This window comes from Trypanosoma rangeli (assembly GCF_003719475.1).
Source record: "Trypanosoma rangeli strain AM80 chromosome Unknown Tra_15.4_contig_00231, whole genome shotgun sequence".
In the NCBI taxonomy this organism is placed as follows: Eukaryota; Euglenozoa; class Kinetoplastea; order Trypanosomatida; family Trypanosomatidae; genus Trypanosoma; species Trypanosoma rangeli.
In genome coordinates, this window is record NW_021705974.1 from 1 (window position 1) to 21,617 (window position 21,617).

General features: G+C 54.8%; 16 protein-coding genes and 1 pseudogene across 16 annotated transcripts, besides 9 other annotated features; all 17 read right to left on the reverse strand.

The window, feature by feature from the left end:
* TraAM80_06372 (putative esterase) lies at window positions 1-469 on the reverse strand (the record flags this gene model as incomplete). The annotated part of the gene is made up of 1 exon (XM_029383219.1): window positions 1-469. A coding segment is annotated over one exon (469 nt), but the record flags the coding sequence as incomplete, so codon positions are not given.
* A 243-nt stretch (window positions 470-712) lies between these two features.
* Window positions 713-1,213, reverse strand: TraAM80_06373 (uncharacterized protein; the record flags this gene model as incomplete). Its single annotated transcript, XM_029383220.1, has 1 exon — window positions 713-1,213. One exon carries the CDS (start codon window positions 1,211-1,213, stop codon window positions 713-715), a length of 501 nt encoding a protein of 166 aa, XP_029236933.1.
* Window positions 1,214-1,226: 13 nt separating this feature from the next.
* On the reverse strand, window positions 1,227-1,709 carry TraAM80_06374 (uncharacterized protein; the record flags this gene model as incomplete). Its single annotated transcript, XM_029383221.1, has 1 exon — window positions 1,227-1,709. One exon carries the CDS (start codon window positions 1,707-1,709, stop codon window positions 1,227-1,229), a length of 483 nt encoding a protein of 160 aa, XP_029236934.1.
* Window positions 1,710-2,048: 339 nt separating this feature from the next.
* On the reverse strand, window positions 2,049-2,441 carry TraAM80_06375 (uncharacterized protein; the record flags this gene model as incomplete). The annotated part of the gene is made up of 1 exon (XM_029383222.1): window positions 2,049-2,441. One exon carries the CDS (start codon window positions 2,439-2,441, stop codon window positions 2,049-2,051), a length of 393 nt encoding a protein of 130 aa, XP_029236935.1.
* A 173-nt stretch (window positions 2,442-2,614) lies between these two features.
* Window positions 2,615-2,944, reverse strand: TraAM80_06376 (uncharacterized protein; the record flags this gene model as incomplete). Its single annotated transcript, XM_029383223.1, has 1 exon — window positions 2,615-2,944. The coding sequence occupies one exon, from the start codon at window positions 2,942-2,944 to the stop codon at window positions 2,615-2,617; it is 330 nt and encodes a 109-aa protein (XP_029236936.1).
* Window positions 2,945-3,289: 345 nt separating this feature from the next.
* TraAM80_06377 (uncharacterized protein) lies at window positions 3,290-3,637 on the reverse strand (the record flags this gene model as incomplete). Its single annotated transcript, XM_029383224.1, has 1 exon — window positions 3,290-3,637. One exon carries the CDS (start codon window positions 3,635-3,637, stop codon window positions 3,290-3,292), a length of 348 nt encoding a protein of 115 aa, XP_029236937.1.
* A 14-nt stretch (window positions 3,638-3,651) lies between these two features.
* Window positions 3,652-3,676: a microsatellite.
* A 54-nt stretch (window positions 3,677-3,730) lies between these two features.
* On the reverse strand, window positions 3,731-4,171 carry TraAM80_06378 (uncharacterized protein; the record flags this gene model as incomplete). Its single annotated transcript, XM_029383225.1, has 1 exon — window positions 3,731-4,171. The coding sequence occupies one exon, from the start codon at window positions 4,169-4,171 to the stop codon at window positions 3,731-3,733; it is 441 nt and encodes a 146-aa protein (XP_029236938.1).
* Window positions 4,172-4,224: 53 nt separating this feature from the next.
* Window positions 4,225-4,290: a sequence feature (A-rich).
* Window positions 4,291-4,840: 550 nt separating this feature from the next.
* Window positions 4,841-6,472, reverse strand: TraAM80_06379 (uncharacterized protein; the record flags this gene model as incomplete). The annotated part of the gene is made up of 1 exon (XM_029383226.1): window positions 4,841-6,472. One exon carries the CDS (start codon window positions 6,470-6,472, stop codon window positions 4,841-4,843), a length of 1,632 nt encoding a protein of 543 aa, XP_029236939.1.
* A 38-nt stretch (window positions 6,473-6,510) lies between these two features.
* Window positions 6,511-6,556: a sequence feature (A-rich).
* Window positions 6,557-6,766: 210 nt separating this feature from the next.
* Window positions 6,767-6,808: a microsatellite.
* Window positions 6,809-7,037: 229 nt separating this feature from the next.
* TraAM80_06380 (rRNA small subunit pseudouridine methyltransferase Nep1) lies at window positions 7,038-7,916 on the reverse strand (the record flags this gene model as incomplete). The annotated part of the gene is made up of 1 exon (XM_029383227.1): window positions 7,038-7,916. One exon carries the CDS (start codon window positions 7,914-7,916, stop codon window positions 7,038-7,040), a length of 879 nt encoding a protein of 292 aa, XP_029236940.1.
* Window positions 7,917-7,958: 42 nt separating this feature from the next.
* Window positions 7,959-7,987: a microsatellite.
* A 245-nt stretch (window positions 7,988-8,232) lies between these two features.
* TraAM80_06381 (uncharacterized protein) lies at window positions 8,233-10,554 on the reverse strand (the record flags this gene model as incomplete). Its single annotated transcript, XM_029383228.1, has 1 exon — window positions 8,233-10,554. One exon carries the CDS (start codon window positions 10,552-10,554, stop codon window positions 8,233-8,235), a length of 2,322 nt encoding a protein of 773 aa, XP_029236941.1.
* Window positions 10,555-11,014: 460 nt separating this feature from the next.
* Window positions 11,015-11,662, reverse strand: TraAM80_06382 (hypothetical protein; annotated as a pseudogene).
* A 498-nt stretch (window positions 11,663-12,160) lies between these two features.
* On the reverse strand, window positions 12,161-13,411 carry TraAM80_06383 (uncharacterized protein; the record flags this gene model as incomplete). Its single annotated transcript, XM_029383229.1, has 1 exon — window positions 12,161-13,411. One exon carries the CDS (start codon window positions 13,409-13,411, stop codon window positions 12,161-12,163), a length of 1,251 nt encoding a protein of 416 aa, XP_029236942.1.
* A 61-nt stretch (window positions 13,412-13,472) lies between these two features.
* Window positions 13,473-13,517: a microsatellite.
* Window positions 13,518-13,601: 84 nt separating this feature from the next.
* Window positions 13,602-13,631: a sequence feature (GA-rich).
* Window positions 13,632-14,072: 441 nt separating this feature from the next.
* Window positions 14,073-14,110: a sequence feature (GA-rich).
* A 465-nt stretch (window positions 14,111-14,575) lies between these two features.
* TraAM80_06384 (uncharacterized protein) lies at window positions 14,576-16,060 on the reverse strand (the record flags this gene model as incomplete). Its single annotated transcript, XM_029383230.1, has 1 exon — window positions 14,576-16,060. One exon carries the CDS (start codon window positions 16,058-16,060, stop codon window positions 14,576-14,578), a length of 1,485 nt encoding a protein of 494 aa, XP_029236943.1.
* Window positions 16,061-16,314: 254 nt separating this feature from the next.
* TraAM80_06385 (putative acyl-CoA oxidase) lies at window positions 16,315-16,794 on the reverse strand (the record flags this gene model as incomplete). The annotated part of the gene is made up of 1 exon (XM_029383231.1): window positions 16,315-16,794. The coding sequence occupies one exon, from the start codon at window positions 16,792-16,794 to the stop codon at window positions 16,315-16,317; it is 480 nt and encodes a 159-aa protein (XP_029236944.1).
* Window positions 16,795-17,524: 730 nt separating this feature from the next.
* Window positions 17,525-17,977, reverse strand: TraAM80_06386 (putative acyl-CoA oxidase; the record flags this gene model as incomplete). The annotated part of the gene is made up of 1 exon (XM_029383232.1): window positions 17,525-17,977. The coding sequence occupies one exon, from the start codon at window positions 17,975-17,977 to the stop codon at window positions 17,525-17,527; it is 453 nt and encodes a 150-aa protein (XP_029236945.1).
* Window positions 17,978-18,154: 177 nt separating this feature from the next.
* Window positions 18,155-18,547, reverse strand: TraAM80_06387 (putative acyl-CoA oxidase; the record flags this gene model as incomplete). Its single annotated transcript, XM_029383233.1, has 1 exon — window positions 18,155-18,547. The coding sequence occupies one exon, from the start codon at window positions 18,545-18,547 to the stop codon at window positions 18,155-18,157; it is 393 nt and encodes a 130-aa protein (XP_029236946.1).
* Window positions 18,548-18,562: 15 nt separating this feature from the next.
* Window positions 18,563-18,592: a microsatellite.
* A 384-nt stretch (window positions 18,593-18,976) lies between these two features.
* On the reverse strand, window positions 18,977-21,097 carry TraAM80_06388 (transcription elongation regulator-like protein; the record flags this gene model as incomplete). The annotated part of the gene is made up of 1 exon (XM_029383234.1): window positions 18,977-21,097. One exon carries the CDS (start codon window positions 21,095-21,097, stop codon window positions 18,977-18,979), a length of 2,121 nt encoding a protein of 706 aa, XP_029236947.1.
* Between the last annotated feature and the right edge of the window lie 520 nt (window positions 21,098-21,617).

Consider the following 21,617-nt stretch of genomic DNA (forward strand, 5'->3'; position numbering starts at 1 on the left):
CACGGTAGTGCCGCATGGCTTCAAACCTGCGCTTACAAGAGTCAGGGTCGCGGCCCTGACTCCTCAGCCACTGCTGCCGTCCATCATCGTCAAAGGGTGGGGGTGACATGAGAAATATGCCGCCAACAGGGGCCGCGTGCTTGCGCACAAGGCCAATAATTGCCTTCAGATTCACCCTGTACTCCTCCAGTGGCACGTGTTGAGGCAAGCCAGCGCAATCATTGGACCCAAGCATTAGAGTCACAAATAGCGGCTTGTTGATGTATGGGGGAAGAAGATGATGACGCCTCTCGTCATCATTCAGTATATCCAGTATCCAGCGTGTGTTGTAGCCGCTTAGCCCGCGATTCACCACATCTGCGCGGCGCACGTAACGCTCGCTAAGGCGCGAGGCCCAGCCGGATAAGTAACCCTGTTCCGTTAACGAGTCCCCAAGAAGAGTAGTTGTGCTCCATTTCTCACTGACCATCACCTTTTGCGGGTAGTTGCATCAGCGTCGCCCACGCGTTCCACTGCAAAGAGCCAGGAAATGACAAGGGAAGGGGCTACAGGAAATAAGTGGCTGAAAGCACGGCATAAAGACGCTTATACCAGGCTCTATTAGCCAGCTACTCCTTTTATTAAATATGGCATGGTTCATTACGTGTTATGTGCCCCCTCCACACACATACCCACACAAATACTCTGCGTCCCTTTTAGTCCGTAGATCTTGTCAGGTGGTAGTGGTCAAAACTGGTGCATGCGTATTACCAGCATCCGTAACACGTGCTGTACAGCGGCATGTGTGTGCCGCCTCCAAAGTATCACGGGTTTTGGGGAGCAAACAAGTTGGACAGACAACATCGTTAACAAACCACTCTCGCGGAAGCTTCATGTGACGCGGGTACACCCAGCAGGTTTCGCGAAAAATGTGGGTACCCTGCTGTGGCCACACCACCATGCATAGTTGTGCCAAGACATCAAATCCCAACTCGTCGTATTCCGTCGTGCGATTCATGAGGTCTACCCAGTCCAAAGCAAGAAAAACCCATGGCCGCTGTTTCACCCACGACAAGGTTGCTACTTCTTTTGTGCTGCCATTTGTACCTGTTGTCGTCATCGTTGAGGATGCGATCGCACAAATGGTTCGAATGAGTTTTGCCACATCGCGTACGTAGCAGTGGATCGTGTCATCCTCCATCACTGGAACCCGCGAATACACACTGCACCGCATGTTATTCGCGATGTCACAGTCGTACCACGGATGCTGCGCTTCGTTTGCGCGAAGGAAGGCCACAGTGCCGACACGAAGTTGAGCTGGTGGCAGCAGCAACTTCACCCACAGCAGGGTTGACCTCCAATTCCTCCCGTTTTCCCTCCTCTCGTTCCTCCCTTTCTCCACAAGCAGCCAGCCTAGCACCACAGCCGTGACAAACGACGCTCCAGGTGGGGTTGGTTGCCTTGCAGCTACTGCAAATAGGAGTAAACCAGGGTGTATCAAAACGTAAAGTTTGCGCCGGTTTCGCTCCACCACAGCATTGGCAGTGTGTGAAAAGCCATGGAGTAATGGTGTGGCATTCCACACACCGCCACAAGGTCTTTGGTGACCCCGTAGCTGCAACGGGGCTAAGTGTGCCGCACGTCGGGCACCAGGGCTGTAGCAACCCAAGCGGGTTGGGGCGGTTGCACACGAGGCAGTGGAACGATGTCTGCGTTAACGCCTCCTCCATCGCTGGCTGGACAGACCCGCACTTCGTACAGTAAAACAGGTGGTGTGGCTCATTTGTGTGATTGCAGCGCCCACAGCGCCACTTTCGCAAGGGGAAAATAGTGCAGCCCTCCCTCACATGCGGAGCTCCTTGCTCGCCCGCACGTTCTTGTGTTTCGGCACCGCACAGCAGGCAGTCGGGGGCGCTGGTGGGGGAAAAGCCCCCACACAGACACGACAACACACACCACCGCAAGTTCCAGTGCACCACACAGCCAGCACACAGAAGCATTTTTTTTTTGTTCCAGTGTCGACACAGATGGCACTGCCACGGCATTTGCTGCTCTTCCGCAAATCGGCGTTACTCCAATGCAGTCTCCACTGCCGTGACCACGCGCTTCTCCTCGCACCCTGCCTGCGCCACGTATCGCGCAAGGGCTTCCAGTGCAGCAAGCGGCAATTCCTGCAGTGGCGTCAAACAGACGGTGACATCCCTGAAACTTGGAACGATGTGTTGCAGTACGGTGGTCACGGCGTCCTGGTGTTCAACGCACAAAAAGTGCAGCAGCGCCACCCGGTACACGGGCAATCCAAGGTGTGCCAGCTGCAGAGCGGGTAGTAGTTCAAAGTATGACAGCAACGATTCACCCCAGCACTCCGCTAACAGCTTCACATATAATTCAACCGTCGATAAAAGAAGACCATCCCTAACGTATGTGGCACTGGTCAAATGGCGACGAAGCAGTGTGCTCATCAACGCCAACCGCTGCTTCCAGCCTACGGCCGGGTAGCCCGCCAGCGTCCCGCCCTCTCCACAGCACGCACGGAGAATGGTGGCAAACGCCACAGTGGCTGGGACGGGGAAGCCCCAAGTCCGTGTGAGCTTGTATAAACGAAGCTGTCGCCCCAGGACGTCGCCCGCATCACTCAGACAACTCCTTGCCGCACACCCACCGCCTCCAGCATCATGGAACGAATGTGCTGCAGAATTCCAGAGGCAAAGTGTTGCCTAGTGCTCTTCAAAAAATGTGTGAAGACTGACACCGCCTCCGTGTGATTACCGAGCATCGCAAGAGCCTTGCCACTCTCCCATGAACTACCAAGTGCAGGGCAACATGTAAGGATCTCATGAATAGTCTTGTACGCGCCACAACGCAGTAGTAACTTGAAGGAGAGCCGAATACCTTCATGCAGACGTCGTTCCACGCCTGCGCGAGCACCCCGGTGTAGTCCCATGATGTCACGGTCGAGGCCCATTTCGGGTTCGTTCCTGGCAAGAGCCCCTCTAAGTGGGACAGACAACGTGACTGAATAGTCGTTACTTCCTTCACGGCTGCACCGTCCACGTCTATAGCCGTCTCGCCCACATGCTCAAGCGTCATGAGCGTGTAGGCGTCCAGCAGCAGCACTTCTCGGAACACCAGGGGGCCGTAACGTGCATTCACAGCGGCGGGATCGGTTGCTAAACGCTTTCGCCAGAGTGTTGTGAGAGCGACATGCAACTCCAGCACCGGATGCACACGACGGTGGCGATGAAAGGAGCATAAAACACGTCGGAGAGAAAGCAGCGCCCCGACCTGACGCCGCTCCAGCGCCGTTGGGTCACAAAGCACGCAATGTACTTGCTGAACCATCTCGTAGAAAAGAGCACACCAAAAAGGGAAGGAAGATGCTCCCTTGCCGCGGCGTCCCAGAGGCACATCCTGTTTGCAACACTGAACTCACTCGATCCTCCCCGTCCTCGTCACCGACGACATTGCCGCCCGCTGACTTTAGCATCACACACGTTGACGCCGTACAGGCCACGGTGGTTGCGGCCTTGAGCAGCTTCTGCTCAGGCTGCGGAGTCGGGCTGGCGCGGCGTGCGAGCAACCACAGGACACCACCATGGAGCTTCCGCGCATGAAGTTCTTGCAGCCCCTCATGAAGTGTGCGTTCCCCATCACCCATCGTCGCCAGACGACGCACCAGCAGCAGCAGCAGCAACAGGTTCACCACATCATCCGGGTGCAGAGAATTTTTAACCAACGCCTTGGCGCAGTCTCACGCCTCCCGCAGCGTCCAATGCCACTGGTTTTCGTCCACAATGGCTGCTACTACATGCAGTGCAAACTCCCTCTGGACGCCCCACACAAGTCCGATGGCCTCCTCCTGAGTGGAAGTTTCTTCGCCGCGCAAGAACCGTGGGGTTTGAAAGGTGCGACGCAGCAACGCCGTGAACCCCCGGGCGGTAAGTCTGTCCTCCACAATGGCGTCAAACACGACGCCCTCAAGCCACAGCCGCCGTAGCAGCGAAGAGCGGTAAAGCCATAGGGTCAGCGAGGGCGCCACATTGGCGGTCGCGAACCTTCCACCGTCGTCGAGGTGGCACAATTGCTCTAATGCCGATGCCGCTCCGTGGCTGCTACCGCCATGATACTCCAATGGAAGCAGGGTACCTTCGTGGCCCGCCGCTGCGACCCGCATATACGGTGCCCTCAACATTCCTGCTACCCCAAGGTGGCTGCTCCATGAGAGCAAGAGCAAACCAAACCCCAAAAAAAAAAAAAAATGAGAAACAGCCAAGCGGACGGAAGGGGAGAGAGAGACAGAGAAAGCGAAAGTCACACGCATCGTGACACCTCGCCCGCACATCTCCACCGGCCCAGCGCAGCAAAGACAAAAAAAAATCCGGAGCAAACACGCTTGGCATCACACACGGCCTCCCTCCTCGTTAAAAGAGACTGCATGGAACGCTTCCACCACATCCTGCACTGTCACCGCCCGGTTGTTCGTCACCCGGAGACGCTCAATTGGCTCAAAATACGGCACGAGCACCTCCTGCCGCAGCAAACGCAGGGTCCGCTGAAGCATCTCCACCCGAGTCTCAGACGTCAGCGGCGTTGATGCCGACGCGGCTGCCTCAGCAGCCTTCAAGGACGGCGGGGCGAGCACGCTGGTTGGCGGACGCATCGTCCTTCACACTAGACGGCGCCTCGTTAGCCCTCGTTGACGCACGTAAACACGCACACTCAGACAAGAAAAAAATAAAAATAAAATTGAACACACCGCGCTGGAGACGAAGGAGAAAAGGAAATAAAGGCAGGAAAGAGAACATGTGATCAACAAAAACTCGCAAAGTTCAAATAACGGCAGGGCCACATACTACTTGAACTACACAGGCGCCAAAAGCTGCTTTAGCATGGTACCTAACCGCACGTCACCGTTCTCGGCGTTTGCTGCAACGTCATACCGCCCCATCGCCTTCGCAACTGCTGCCACATCTTCCAGCAAGAGTTGCATCGCTGCAGCCATTAGTGGGCGATCGGCGGCGCGTGCGCAGAAGAGTGGAAGTTTCACATCGCCCAACCCAGTAACAGGAGAAATAACGGCAGCAGTTGCAAGACCTGATTTCTCCATCACGCAGCTGCGTCCGCCGCATAATAATAGTGGACGGGGAAGCGTGCAGCCGTAAATTGTGGCAGCCGTAGTGATGAGGTGCGCGGTGGCACCCAAAGCAAGGCCCCAATCGTGCATCGTGTCGTTTGCCGCTCCCAAACCTTTCCCTCGTTCAGGCAGGCAATAACCGCATATGGTGTCCGCCAACCCGGCTGCACCCTCGTTAATAGGGAACATCACCCGTAGCTCTTCCAACCGCAGCCGTCGGACGCCTTCTAGCTGCACACGCAGCGTGGCGAGGGAAAGCTCGTGCTCTGGAAGCCTCTCCCTCGTCTCTTGCTCACGGACCGCCTCAAGGGCTATGCTCGACTGAAGCTCCCCCAGCTGCGCCATCTGCAGCGTCATTGCGTCTTGCTCCTCCTTGTAGCGAGCTCGTAGCTCACGCAATTCGCCGAATAAGCATTCTAACTTCTCACGAGCCTCGGTAAGACGAGCCTCCAACATTGCACGCTGAGCCACTGCAGCGGCCTCCCCATGACTTGACTCCATCATTCCATCGATATCATCTTGCAGTTCCCCACGACGATCCGCCGCCAACTCGCTAAGATAACTCCACGCCAACGTGGCCGTCGCACATGTCTTAAGGTCACCCAGCGTTATTTTCTCCTGCGGGAGATAAATGCCTTTCCCCTGGGACCGCGCCGCATCCACATCCGTTAAACGCCGCAAAGGGTCACCGTCCTCGCACAGGTACGGTGTCTGAATAGGGTCCACCACCACCCCTTCCTCATCAACCTGCATGCCCTGATGCTTCGGAAAAAAGATGCCGTCTGTGCAGCGAAGCAACACTACAAAAGAATTCGGCCTGTTTTCGACGTGGTACGGTAGACTTGGCAAGGCGTCCGCCTTCGTCATGGAGGCGGCCACGTACTCTACATGGGAGGTTTGGATTAGCATCTCGTAAAACAAAAAGTCCGTTTCAGGAGCTGTCACCGCCTCCTCTGAATGGGTCGTGCAACAGTACAGGGAAAAGACAAAGCACGTGACCTCTCCAAACTGCTCAAGAGTGACCTCCGGAATGTGATCCCACACCGGGTTCTGTGTGTCGCGCCGCACCTCACTTGTGTAGATGCGGCGGTCGCCCGCCGACACCTGCACGCTCTCTGCTTTGCCCGGTGGGAGACTCAAGACAAAATAGGACGAGACACAACGCGGTCTCAGTGCCGTGCGGCGGCCGCAACGCACCGCAGCACACATCGATGTGGTGTCCAAAGCCGAGGCCTCAACTCCACCGTCGTCTGGCGCCTTCACCGTCGCCTTCACCGCAGGAAGTGAAACGTTGCGGGCGTAGATGTGCGTGATATGACGAAAGCAGCGGAATTCGGCCGGTAACAAAGGAACTGCCATTTTTTCCAACGCGGGAACCCAGGCAATTGCAAGCTCAAAAAAAAAAAAAAGCAAGTAACAAAGAACGCACAAGAAATAATAAAAGGAGTACTTGATTTTTCTATATATACCTTTCTGTTAAATGCCTGTACGTGCAAAAAGAAATACCTCCTTTGCCTCGGACATTTTTTTTTTTAAGGAGGTAGAGCGGGAAAGAGCGGGGCATGAGGGCGAAAGCACAGAGAGGGGCGGCAGAGGCGTCGCAGAAGCGCGACAGATAAATGGTCAGATGAAATGGATAAAGTTTCAAAGCGCACAAGACAAAAGGCAAGAAAGACAAGAAACAGGAACAAGAAAGTTTGTCAACTGTGGCCTAATAAACTTCCTGTGTGAAGCTCATCCTCCGCTGCGAGAGCTCGCGTTTCTTGTATGTATTTTAAACGAGTAATGGTGCCGATGTTCCCTTCTTCTTGCTTGTTTGTTTGGTTTTTGCATATACATATACATATATGCCTCCCTTGTGAGTTTTGTTTTATTTTTGATTTGCCTCCTTATCCTTGTTGTTGTTCACTTCTGTTCGCTTCGTTTACTCGCCGCTGTCCATCCCGGTCGCGGCACTCGAATTCGCCACCCGCGTAAACCCCTCGCAGATGCGCGCGCACATCACGTGCGCCGTCGTTGGGTACGCACTCAGGCACACCTGCTGCGTCACGTAGTCGACACCGTCAAGGTCGACCTCGTCGGTGCAGGAGATACAGAAAAAGCCCGCAACGCTTTTCACACCGCCCTGAAGCTTGTCGTCCACCGGAGCTGCAAGCGCCTCGCGGGCCAACTGCGTCGCGGTACGCACCGGCGCAGCGACGGAGTTTGTAAGCCCAATGACCGGTGCCCCGTACGGCACTACCGGCGCGACGGAGCCCGGCAATATCTTCATCAGCACCGTCCCATCCACTGAGCGCACCTCGCCGTCGCGAAGCAGCGCGGCAACTAGTCCCTTGAAGCGACGAAACGTGCGCGGGGGGCGCAGGGCGGGGGAGACCTCAATGGTGCGTCCGCTACGCGCAAAGAGGCTGATGTACACCCGCAGCCGCCGCTGCGAGCCGAGCTCCGAGTCGAAGAGGGCAAGGAGGCACTGGTGCACAATGTCAGGGCGGACGTCTTTCAGGGAGGCGTTTGCAATCTCAGTGTTGGCCGCACGGTCGTACGCGTCGACGACACCCTCACGTCCAAGCAGCAGCCCAGCCTTTTCCAAAATGACAACCACGGCGCGCTCGCAAAACGCTGATGCCACCGTCTGCGCGGCCGGATCGACGTAGCGTAGCGGACGATAAACGTCGCTTCTTGCTCCCGGTCTTCCGCCCACACTTCTAGGCCGCTTTGCAGGGTGCCGTGCCGGTCGCGCTGAATTCGGTTGTGGCATGTCACCCAGAATAAGCTGCCGCAAAATGGAGGGGAGAACGCACATAGAGATGAGTAAAAAAAAAAAAAAGACGCACCAACCAAATTGAATAAACAAAATAGTAATAATAATAATAAAAGGGAGGGAGAAGCCTCCCACCTTGGCAAGAGTACAAGCAAGGCAATGAGATGGCATTGGCCCACACAGCCATCCCGTCATGCCTACTGCCTTCTGTTGCATGGTGTTCTCTCACTCTGTGCGTGTGCGAGCTTCTTTGTCCGCGTATTTCTCTCTTTTCCTCCCTCCTTACTCATACCCCACACCTCCTTTTTTTCTCTTCACTCTCTTTGTTTTTCCTCGCCCTCCACTCTGTCCTTTTCCTTTAATCCACATGGATTATCTCTGGGCTAAACCCTGTCGCCTGCGTCGCCTCCGCCCCTAACTCAGCCGACGAGCTGATCACACCCCCATTGCTTCTGAGTGTATGGTGTGTCATGTTCGCCGCGGCGCACGCAAGCTGCTCCAGCCGCACAAGTGTTTCTTCCTCGGACGGCTGCAAAGCACGCCCCGCCTTCAGCCACTGCAAAACCGACCGCATCGTCTCCTCGCTGCGCCGCAGCGACGTAATAAACCGACCCTCGTGGCCGCCAACCCCACTCTGTGAAGAACTGAAAGAGGCGTCTGGCGCAGAGTCAACAAAAAAGCCCGTAGACTGACTGCTCGCTGTTGTCGGAACGCAGCGTGACAGGCAACGCTGCCACTCCGCCACGCGATAAGCCAACGGACTTCCACAATCACACAGGCTGACATCGGCGTCCGCAACGGCAACTCCCTGGAGTAGCGTCCTCAGTGCGGTCGTCACTGCCTCCGACAGCCGAAGTTTGCCTAACGGCACCACCGTATTGCATTGTGCAAAGTTGCGGAGACATACAGCAGCGTGACACCGCAGCATCCCATCTACCCGAGCCTCTTTTCCGTCATCGGTTAGAGCAAAACTGATGTCTACAAGACGGCGTATGCACGCCAAAAAGGTAGGGTCCTCAGAGAGGACAGTCCCGGTCAACGCAATGAGCTCCGCCGCCACAAAACGCGCGCATATGCAGACGGCATGAGGGGTGCTCGCCTCCTCTGTGACGTGTTGAAGAACTCGTGTGGCGCTCAGCAAGACGGCCGTAATGCTATTCGGCGACGTCACTCGCTCAAGGATGTCATTCACTCTCCCAGGGGCAGAGGCAAGTGTTACGCATAGTCGAGCTGCACCGTCACGGTTGGTTCGCAAAGATGCGTGATGCTTCCAATCCACGAGAGCATCCTGGAGCTCGTCTTGAAGACTCTTTGCCGCCTCCTCCGTGCCGCCTGGTGCCTCCCTGTCGGCGTTCGACGGCTCGTTCCACCACTGATAAACGCATGACTGACGGTAGAGTATATCCGCCAAAGCACAAAATGAAATTGAGTTGGATGTGGGGCGCTGCATCGCTGTGGTTTCTGAAAATGCTTCAAAAAGTAATTTTGGTGGACACCGCATCCGTCTGCAGACTTCCGCCAGAAGCGCCGCCAAGGCGTTCAGCAGACGTCGCAAGAAGATCGCCCTGTCGCGTGATTCTTCTGGAAGCCACTGCAGGGCGCGGAGCTGCTCGTCACCAAGCTGCAGCAACTCCACAGCAAGTCCCTCCCTATCGGTGTTGGATAGCCGGTTGAGCACTGCCTCCCACACCAGCAGAACACACGCGGCACTGGTGTCATTTGGGACAAGCAGCGCCGTCATGAGCAGACCAAACACACGGCAACGCAGCAGCGAACCACAACTTGACAACCCATCCTCCTGCCCGCACCCCACTGCACAGCGTACGGCATCCACAGCTCGGCACGCAAGTTTTCGTAGGAGCAGCAGCAGCTGCGTGCTGAGGTTCACCTCACCTGCGGACGCGGCGGCCTCCTCTCTGCCGCGCTCCACAAAGAACACGGCACGTGGAAGATTCCGTGCGTGTCGCACCACTCGATGGCACAAAACTGCGCCAACATCCTTGTCACATAACCCCGCTGTTGTCATCGGTGGCGTTGCTGCGGCTTCTGCCGCCTCCCCCAGGTTTGTCCCCTCAGCTAGCACAAGTGGCATATCTGGCAGCCACAGGAGGAAGGCAGCCAGTACCTGCTCCACATATGCCCCGTCGCAAGCCTGGAAAGAGCGTGTCGCAGCCAACATTGCAGCAAATGCCGCTACAGAAGAGCCGGCAGCAACTGATGCCGACGGCAACTCCGCCGTCGCATCCGGAGGTGGGTCAGCCAGACATTGTAGGAGCAATCTCAAATGCACCTCTACGGGGAGCGGGGACACCGCGGAACAGAAAGACCCCATCGCCTCTAAAATGGCCAGCAGGCGGACAACGATGCTCTGATGCAGCTGCCGCGCCGCCTCGGTGTGCTCACTCGTTGCAACTGTCAGGCAGACAATCACATGAAGCCCCACAATCGTCTCAACCAGACTCTCGTCTCGAGTGGCAAAGGAAGGATGCGCTCGCACTGCTGAAACCACGTGCGAGGCGACAAAAGAAGCTACCTTTATCTTTTTCCCGTCGGACCAGTCGTGGGAAAAGATGTGGTGCTGCAGCTGAGAGAGCATAAATTGTACAACCCCGCTGTACACGGGAGCGCTAATGCTCGTGAGTGAGGAAACAGAAAGAAGCAGCTTCCACGCCGCGTTCATCAACACAAGATTGTGCCCCAGCTCAATCGAGCCACATAGACGCAACAGCTCAGGAAGAGCATGTGCCTCGTCTAACAAGCACGGCGTCCGCTTTTACTTCCCGCAACGCCGACACCTGTCCCGATCTCGATGCAGCCTGGAGCGCATCTAGAGCCGTACTCATCGCCTTCGCCGCCGTTGCCTCCTGCGACTGCGACATAACACTAATTGAAACTTTCCCTGCTTGGGGGAAACCCCTCCTTCTTGCGGAGCCAACGCCCACTCTCCACGCACGCACACACACAAGACCGTGTGCCACATCACAAAAAGCAAAGAAAAAAAAAGGAGGCAGCCAGAAACGGCAATGACATGAGGTGCACACGCAGTCACACAGGGAAGCAACAGCTGTAGTGGCCGCTCTGTTTATCCCGTGCCCCGTTCCTCAGCTGGTAAAAAGACCACTACCAAGTACTCTCAAGAAAGAGGCCCTGCACGACAGCATGGCAGTAAAAAGCAAATGTCGCGAATTCGTCACACGTCAGTTCGTTACCTGATCCGAACGCCCGTCCAAGATTCCCACGGCGGCAACCTGCATGGTGCTCGGCTCCCTGCTCCCCTGTTCATCGTGCCTGCGGCAGACAGTGATGTCCCCGAACTTGACACATCTAGGGCCTGCAACCCTGCGTACATGTCCTTTCGCTGGAGTGTTCGCCAGTTTTGCAGCACAGGGTGTGGATAGGCGTTGACGCAGTGAAATATCTCAAACGCCAAATCAATCTTATCACGCGGTGTCCCTCACGATATGATCGAGAGTGCCGTGACTAACTGCCCCAAGCTGATGACGCCATCGCGGTCCTGGTTAAAGGTAGCAAAAAACATTTCATGCAGAATGGAGTGTTTGACCCACCAGAAAAACGGTACTGAAGTAAAAAAGATCGAAGCCAGTGCTGTGAAGAAGCTCCCCGCCCAACTCCGGCACTGTGGCGAACAGGTCGTGATAAAAACACGGGTATAACTTCTGCAGCTCCTCGGGCCGACAGTGTGTGTTGTTGGCTAGCGAGACAGCCTCCACGTGTGTGAGTGGCGGCGCCTTGGCCGTCTCCGACACAGAGCTCAATTCCAATCTCATCAGGGCCCCCACACTTCCCCCCCCCCCCCCCAAGATGAAGGAGCAGCTACGCAAAGAAACAAAAAAAAAATGTTAGAAGACATGCCAAAGCAGAAAAGCAGCACGACTGCACGCAGTGAATCAACAGAAAGAAAAAAAAAAAACATGGGTTGGCACAAAGGAGGCAGAACTATTCTTTGGGTTGTATTGAAGGGTATAAAGCAGAAGACGATATCTATCCATCTACTATTTCACTGTGGGTGGTGCAGCCTCACCGCACCCCGCTGGAGGCCCCTGCACTTTTGCTTCGCGCTAAAAAAAAAAAGCCAATGCAGACACCCCTTACCGACTCTCTGTTTGACACCCATACAAATTGTTAGTCATTGTTGTCCTTGTTTTTTAATTGTTTGTTGTCTAACTCCTCTAGTCCGAGGTGAAGTAAAAAATAAAATAAAAAACAAACAAACTCTATGCGTAAGTACATACATGAGTATGTACCTGTGATAAACGTGTGTGCCTCTACCGATGTTGAAGTTGAAGCGTCATAGGCGGGGCGGGTGGTACTCGTATCGGTGTGGCCTTAAGAGCCTTTTCAATCCCTGTGGAGTCTGCAGACTTCACGCTTGTGTGCATCTCCGATGAGCCACCGCCGTCCTTGCTAGTCGAAAGACTCGTGACAGGGACCTCAACACCTCCGCCATCCGTTGCCTGTCCCGCCCCAATCTCCTGCGCAAAAACCTCTCTCGCGACACGTGTCGCCCCAAAATGTTCAACCCACTGCAGCACGTACTGCACCTGAGCATTCAACTGCGCGTTTCGTTCCTCCAGCCTCGAGAGTGTGTCACGGTGTTCCATTTGCAGTACCTGCAAAGTGACCTCCAACTCTTCACAGCGTGCTTCTGCCCGCACAGCCCGTTGATGAACATCTTGTAGTGATTTCTCCAACAATCCCAAGCGAGGCTGCAACGCCGCTTCACCCTTTCCCGTGCTAACCCCTCTTGCTTCGCCGAACATCGTCCGTGGGGACGTCACCCCCGCAGAAAACGCTGCTCTCGCCGAAGACAGCAATTTACGGGAGGGTTGAGATTGAGTCAGAGGAGTCCCTTTTGAATGATCCGTTTCCTTCGCCGCCGTCCGCTTCTCTTTTGAGCTGGGTGTCCGTTTGATACCCTCAACCCACGGCCGACTACGATTCTCAACGCTTGCGCCACGTGTCACCCGTCGCGGCTCCGTTCGTGGAGCACTTACAGTAGGTTTCACACGGGGAGTTGGGCGGTTTTGGTTCCAAGCAGGACGTGCTGGCGATTCACCTCTTGGTGTCCGTTTCATGGGGCTTGACCGTGTCATGTGTGGCCGATCTGGCGACGCGCTTCGTCGTTGCTCCACCTCGCATGGTCTTTGCTGCAGTGATGGCCTTATCTGGCGAGGTGGAGGCGAATTTGCCGTCAGTTCCTCCACTGCAGCGGCCGCAGCGGTGCTTGTCTCATGAATGCCGCGCAAAAGCTCCTCAATCTGCACACGGTTTGCGGAGCCTTCCAGCTCCCCCAGTGGATCAGTATGGCAAGGGCTTTGCTGATCCCTGCCCGCATGCCGTGATCGGTAGTAATCGCTCAGGGTGCCCCCCCCCTGCATGTGCCGCTCTTGTAACTTGCCCCGAAGCATGCGGGTCCCTGTAAACAACGGCAACGACGACGACGCCGAGGGCTCCAGCGTCGGTACTCGGACAACGGGGGGTTTGGAAACACGTGGAGTCACACCTGGAGCAAACATTGAACCCCTTGTTTGTATGGAATAAATCTATATCGTCCCCCTCCCGATATTGTTGTTGTTGTTCTTCTTTCTATCTCTCTTTTTTTCTTATTTTTTATGTCTTACTGCTGCTGCTGCCGCCACCGTTACGCAGTCACCCTACACCCTTCCTCCGCTGTTGTTGGCGTCTGACCTGTGCCGAGGCAGCCAGAAGAAAAAAAAAGGAAAGAAAAGGACAAGATGAAGCTTCAACCATTGAAATAGTCAACACCTTTACGATCAGCACGAGATACGAGATGGGCGGTCAGAGGAGAATTCATGTCGCCCCCATACGTTTCACGCTTCCAAGGCGGCCCCTGAAAAAAGAGAAAAAAAAAAGGATATTTCAATCCTTTGGCTCTGTAGTGCGTACAATTGTGCGCATGTATGTATGTGTGTGTGCCGATAAAGGAGAGGAAAAGGTTGGCAAAGAGGAACTGCACGAGGAAAGCGAAATGAAAACAGAGTTGGGGAAAAGGGTGGATCTAACGGCGTGCCTTCTCCACCTCGTTGCATTCGGATGGCCAAACCATTAGTAATAACCACAACAGAAATAAACAGTGCCAACCTTCGCACAGCCACACCCCGAACCCCTTGCAACAGGGCGTTCGGTACGATACGAAGAGTTTATAGAAACATAAAAAGAGAGAAAGAGGAGAAAGAGAGAGAGCGAAAAGGGAGGGTGGTATTGACCAATGCAGCAGCGCATGAGCGGAATCATACTTACCCCGCTGTAAACAAATCAACAGAAGGTGTTGTGAGTACAACGCGCAGCGTGAATACACGTTTTACATTTCATGTCTGTTATGGTCTTTTCTGGTTTCCCTTGTATTCGCCCTCCTCAGGCCCGCTGTCCCGTCTCTCCCTGCCAACTCGTGTTGTTGCTTGCAGACGGGGGAAGCAGGAAAGGTTCTGTCGCGATGTCTGAGCAACTCCGCCCCTTCCCCTCACCCTTCTTCCCTCAGATCCGTATTTTTTGATGTTGTTCCTCCTGCTGTTGTAATCTCTCAACAATAATCCTTTTTTTCCCCCGCTTAGATTTTGCTCCGTTACAGCCTCCTCGTCCTGCCGCTGCTGGGGACCGCCCGCCCACTCGCTCGCGCTGCCGTGGGGGCCGGTCAGCGGTGCCCAGCGCGTTTCCCCCATTCACGGCGCGGAATAGGCGGAGGGAACGCCGAAGTTATGAGACCGGAGGTACAACACGACGTTGGTCAGAGCCTCATACCACGTGTCTGCCTTTATACGCCGCTCGGTGGCCAACTGCAGGACACGCTTGGTGGTTTCCACCAAAAGAACGTGGTAGGTCCGAGGGATGCCGTCGTCACTCGGGTACTGCAGCTCACGAGAATCCACATGAAGAATCTTCTCAAGCTTGATGGCCCCGGCAAAGGCGCTCTCGTAGGTTTCCTTATGCGCCCACAGCAGGAGATGAGTCTGTGCATCCACCCACACCCACCGTGGTGAGACGGCGGCGCCGTTGCCGCCCCACTTGTAAAACCAGTCACCAGCCGCCAAAATAGACACGCTGGTACAAATATCTATCGTAGTTCGCGTGCTCGGCAACCCAACCACGTCTTTGGTTGGTCCAGCCATACTGTCGCGATTCGCCCCAGATACTGAGGCTCCTTGAGGAAGCGGCGAGCCAGGCGGTCGCCGGCGCTGTTGTAAAGAGACAAACGGGTTCCATTCATCCTTCGTACCGTTTCCGGTGTATATCACTGTTCCTGCCGCTTGCCAGTTGCGCTCGGTGGGGGACCCACAAAGAAATTCAGCCGCCCTGTTAGGCTTGAAGCGTTGAGCCGACATTTGCAGCACGCCTCTTGGGCCACCCATGTAATGGCGCAGTGAGCTGTCGTAGCGCCCGTAGCTTCGTGTCTCTCCATGCCGACCCCTGCTGTAGCTTTGCCTACTGTCGCCGACATCCCTATGGCGGTACCCGGGCTGGCGTTGAAAGGACCGTGTCCCGCTGTGCCACGACGAAGGGGGGCGGAGTGACACGGTCCTCCCTCTGCGTGAGCCACCTCCGCACCACCATGAGGGAGAGGCGTCGGATACGCCATACGTCAACAACGGCACGGTTCGACGCGGAGACCTGGCGGAGCAGAAGCCGGTGCCATTCCCCACGAAGGAACTGGTGTCCTCACAGAAGGCAGAGGAGGTCCTCAAGGGGCGCCACGTACAAAGCAAGTTTTCGTTGCTCCAGCGACGACAATTTCTTCCAAAGTTGCCGCCGTCACGAGTACCAAAGCGTGGTGAACGGATTTGGTTGCACAGCCCCGTGTCACGCTCAGCCGCGTTCCCGCCCAAATTCGGCCATCCCTGGTTGAAGCCTTCGTTTTCCAAGCCGTCTCGCCGGTTGCCAGGCCCTGTAACTACCGCGGCTCGGGTCGCTTGGGCGGCGTTTTCACACGGCTCTGTTGCGTCCGTCGCACTGTAGCTCAGCGCAGCTCGTGGATTGGGGCTCAAGTCTGGCTTCGTCAGTGTTGGCGACCCCCCACTTCCCGTGACCTCCCACTGCCCGGTCTGTGTCGCAGTGGAGGGGCCGCATCGGTTGCCGTGGCTGACGACCACTCCACGTCTACGGCGGTTCTCTAAAATCCGCTCCAAATGCGCCTCATGCAGCGAATCCATGCCTTCGTCCCCCTGCAGTGAGTGAGAAGAATAAAATAAACAAAACAAAAGATAAATAACAACTATTAAATGTTGTGGTGGAAGACGAAGAATTGCGAAAGACGTGAACATCATTCAAGCATCTCATGCTTGTGTGTCCCATGTACGGTGTTGTGTAATACAAGGAACACGGAAAGAAGCAGGAGGGTGACAAATAGAACTGCAAAGAGGAAGAAAAATCGGGAGGGGTAAAAACGAGAATCCAATAGAACAACTCACTTCTTCTGAGCAAAAGAGGGCGCCTCTGTGAGTCCATGAAACAAATCCCATTCCTCCTCCAATTCCTGCATCTGCTCCTGTTCAGTCTTGGTGTTACCAGTGAAGTCTTTGGCGTGAAAGAAGGTCACTCTATCACCGCGCTGAATCCCCGTGTTTGTGCCTAGAATAGTCCAGTATGCCTCAAACCTATCCACCGCACACGCCGCGCGGAATGCCGCTGGAACCTGAAACGCGTTGACGAGGTTGTCCAAGTGGGACTCTGGGACGTTGGTATTGCCTGGGCTCAGCATCTGCTGCGCCAGGATGTAATCCAAGCAGTCTTTCTGGCGCGTCAGGGCGTAGATCCATCCGATGTCGCGTAAAATCCTTCGCGCACGCGGGTCGGTGCACGCCTGCGTCTCGTCCATCATCACTTCCACGAAATACATATCCATGTAGGCCTCACCGCAATGCAGCACCTGCTGATGACGAAACATCACCCAGTCGTACCACTGGTGCTCCGCACCTCCCCTTCGACGCTCAATTTCGCGTGACAGCCGCAGTAGCTTTTCAGCGCGGTGGTGTTTGTGACCAAAAAAAAACAAATGTTTGCCCAAATTGGCAATGCGAGGATAATAAAAAGGATTTTTGACAAACCTGTCCACCGCGGCAAAGGACTGCAACACGCTTGTAAGCCACCAGCCCCAATGGCTGGTTCAGATGCTCCTTGTGACTGACTTGAAGGCAACTTCGCGAATCAAGGATGACAGATCGGCGCCTTCCTGTCGCATGTGCAGCATCAAAGCTGCGTCATTGTTGCCCGTGCTCTCCAGTGAGGCGTGGACGCCCATAAAGGCATGCGCGAAACGGTGCAATTCAAGCAGGGTCTCCTGTAAGAAGTGGACTGTCCCAGCCAGTTTCATCTCATCCTCGTAGTTTTGGGCGCCGCCCCGTTGTTGGTGCTGCAAACACCGAAAGGACACGACACCAATCTGCCAGGTACACGTACGAGTTTGCAACAACCTTCACAAGCGGTGTTTGTACATGCTGTACACCAAAAAAAAGTGTAATTGAGTCTCCCATCGGTTCCCGCCACACTCTTTTGGGCAATGAAAGGCACGACGTTCGCCAAGAGCCGCCTCAACGTGCCGGCGTAGAGTGCAGCGGTTGCCAAGCGCGTTTGCAGTGTCAGTGACTGAAGCAACGTCGGCATATCCGCCTCGTCCGCTACCGAAGATTCCCCCCCCTCCCCACGATCCGTGATGGGAGTAGCATGGCGAAAACAGGGAGGCGAACGTTATCAAAGTGAAGGGCACCCACACCGCTTGCACTCATCGTTGGATGTTCCCCCTGTATGGGCCGCATGCTTACGACCTTCCTCAGCGCACCGCCCTCCCGCAGCTGAACGACAAAGGCGTGATGGCCGTGGTTGTCCTGCTCGTTCAGGGTCAATGTCACCGTCACAATCGCCCAATCCGCAAACCCCGCCCCCACCACAGCGAACTTCCCTCCCCCTCTCACCACAAAGCACCTCCCATCCTTGTCATACCGCGCCTCTGTGTTCAACGGAGCACTGTCTGCGACAAGCTCCCGATGCGCGATTGCCCCAATCACACGACGGGTGTCCGCATCATCTAAAATCGTCTTCTGCATCTCATTTGTTCCGTGTGTCGTGATCATCGACGCAAAGGTAAAGTGATCGGCAGCAACCAATGCCAATGGGGCACTGCATGTAGCTAACACCTCAAAAAATGCAGGAAAACCCTGGGGAGTTGGCTTTACTTGTGCAAACAAGAGCAACTGCTTCTTGGCCACGGCACAAAGAAGTTGCACGGTGCGTTAGGGCAACGCCTCCTACTACCAGGCCTCATCTGTCCTATCAACAAAATTGGACGGTTTCTTTGCAATTACCTCAAGCAAGGCAGCCCGAACTTCTGCTCCGTAGTCGATATCCCTGCCTTCACAGATAAAACGGAATATTGACTCCTCAGACGCGTGTTCCATGCTATACAGCTGCCTCGCTGGATTCAGCTCTAGCCATAGTGAAAAAGAACGATGAAATACGCGGTACTGGACGCAAATTGGAGTAGCCATCATTCCAGAGTTGGCAAGAGGTGTGGCAAATGCGGTTTGTGGAGGGCGGCGTGTGGCAGTCGCAGCAGACAAGCGTGAAACACCACGCGGAAGCACTCCAGCAGCCATCGAATGAACGCACAATGTGTACTGCATCCCTGCCCTCATGGTCAGCATAGAATGCATGTGTGGTAATAATAATAATAGCCATAATAATAATAAGCGGGAAAGTGGGAGGGGGGGGAGCGGGAAAGTGATGCAAAAAACAAGCCAGATCCTCCGTCACCTGTCTAGTAGCAGGTGAAATGCAGCACCGCAGAAAAGCGCGGGACGGTGTGACAAGAGTGCCGCTTCCACGTTTATCTCGCCTGCTTCAAGAAAGTTGCCTAACAATTTAAGTGAATTGGGGAATTGATGGAGCTGGGGCACCACTGCCACTATGTTTCCCCCTTTCTCTCCTTTGTTGTTGTTGTTTCTTTTCGGTTGACTTTGTCATCACCGTCACCATATTCTTTCCTATCTCCCTCTCACTCCACTCCTCCTTCTTTTCCCAAATCTCAGTTAATTGCCTTCAGTTTGTGTCCATTTCGTACCACTCGGAGTTCGTCATCCAATCCTCAGAGGCCAGACGCGCGTGGGGAACAGAAAAATCGCCTTTCGTGGCGCTGTGCAAGTTCCGCTGCACACAGGGAGTTGCTTGGACTGTTGAATTTGCTTTGTCGTGGTGTGTCCGCCAATCAACAAAACCGATTTTGCGTCCAGCACCACCAATCCCCCGTTTTCCTTCACAGTACGCACGCGAACGAAGAGTGCCGAGCCGAACAGCTGCTCCACCCGCCCTGTTTGCCCGATTAGGTGGTAGGGAGTGTTGGGGCTGGTTTGTATGTTCACCTCCGACCCGCGCGTTATGACGTTGTTCAGTCGATCTGTCGTCTGACGTGAGCTTGTAACGGCAGCCTTGATTTGCACGGGTGATAGGTAGCGCGTCTCACTGCGGTCCGTCAAGACGCATATGTCGTTGCGGTTAATGCGTACGATGCAACCCACGGAGGAAGTGTCAGCCAGCATCACTAAGTCAAACAGCCGCCACGAGCCAGAGGTGTGACCGAAGGAGCCAATCAGGTTGCTCTGGTGGCAATCGCTGGCACGCACCGCCAACTCACGCGAGGCAGTGGCCCTATCAGAGAAAATGTACACCACGTCTCCGGAGGCCTTCACCACCGTACCACTCTCCCCGGCCCGCTCTCCACTGTTAACTATAACATGCGTGCCAACCGCAAAGTGCTTCACACACGTCGCCAGCTCAACACGCACCTTTATCGTCTCCTTCCTCCCAGTGACGTGACACGCGAGGGAAACCGTATTGGTGTCTAAAAATATATTTTCAATAGTACCCACAGTCTCTCGCAGCTGCCCCGACGCCACCCGCACGGTATCACCAATGCGAAGCCCTGCCCCTTGATGAACGTCCGAGACAAACTGCGCAACAGCCTCACGTACACGTTCACGGTCATTATTTAAAAAAAGAGCGAGTTCCTCCACAGTTGGCTTCTCCATTTGTGGGCCGCTGATCACCATGCGGGCAGAGATGGTCTTGAGCAGGTAGCCCTCCTTGTCAAAGGTCAAATCTCCCCAACGGTAAAAATTGCCACGATCCTGCACATATGCCGCAAGTGTGGGAACAAAAAATCGTGGCGGCAGGCGTGTTTCAACCTTGTTAAACGATTTTCCAATGAAGTCCTCACGCGGCACCACCTTCACAGTAACTTGATTATTACCGGGGTGCATCTCAACCACCTGTGCCAGGTCCAGCCGGTACTGTCGCTGTCGCAGGCGAACAAAGGAACCCACCCGCAACTTCTCCGGCGACGGCCTTTGCTCCATCATCTGCATTAATTCAGATGGGTTCACAAGGGTGATGTTGTAGCGAAATAACCCATCCAAACCGTTTAGAGTGTTCTCGACAAAAACCTTGCGATGGGCCTCAATGTATATGTACTCCCTCACGTGGTCCAGGCAAAAGACGGAGATGATGCCCAGATCAACCTTCCGTTTTTCGTAGTTCCTCCCAATCCGGTAGGCGTAGCACTTATTTACAATCCGAGCTACAAGCAGACGCGCCATCCGTGGTCGGCACTTCACGGCAAACACTCTCGGGTCCGTGTCCCGCGGCAAAAGATGAGACGCGTAGCGTAACGACGACATGTTCCCTTTGCCTAGGCCTGCCGATAGAAACGCCTCTGCCTGCCCTCCTGCCTTTCTGGCGCGGTGACGCTCCTCGATGGCGCGTGCCAATTCCTCGCTTGTCATGTTCTCCTCTCCCTCGCGGAATATGTGGGTTTTGCGCGGTTCATACGTAGGCATATCGTCACGGTAGACGCTATCCTCATTCTCCTCGTCACTCCCCACAATAAAGTCGTCACCCTCCGATTCTGAGCCACCGCTTTCTGCTGCATCTATGACGTACTTGGAACGCTTCCTCGGAGCTTCATCCGAATTCTCAGCACTTTCTTCGTGCTCCTCCGCATTAGACGGGTTGCTGCGCTTGTGGACGCGACGTAACCGCTTGTTTCTCTTCTTGTGCCTTTTCCTGCTTCCAGAATCTTCGCCGCTCAAATACGCATCCTTGGCCGCCTCTGGCGGTGATGCATCGAGCGCCGCCACGTCAAGCAGCTCCTCATCCCCGAGAAGGTCTGCAAGCTCACTTACGTTTAATTCCTCCGCCATGTCTACAGCAACACCCACGGAAGAAAGAAAAAAAAAAATGTTGTTATTATTCTGGAACAATTCTGGACAAGGAAGGTTGGAAAAAAATAATACTAATAAGCATGAACAAGATACTCGTTGCCATCACTGTCACATGCCTCTACAAAACATCACTGACTATAGCTTTCCTTTCTTCCGCTCCCTGCACGTGTCTGTTGATCCCGGGTTTCTCCTCCCACACCTGTGCAATACCGGTTGTGTATTATTACTTGTTTCTCCTCTCTTTTTCACCTTCTCCCTTTTTCAGCGTCTGCGCATGCTTCAGAACAGTAACAAGGTGAAAAAGAAAAAAAAAAGAGGGAGGGGGTCTCTAGTGTATATCCTTTGCCGTTTTTACCCTCAACGCGCCAAGTATTCCCTTCCTGGTGAACGCGGCAGTCAAGAAAATCGCCTGAACCCTTTCAACCCATTATCCCCGACGATATTTTTACCGACAATCAGTGGGCCTTTCAAAGGTGGATTTCCGCTAATAAACCAACAC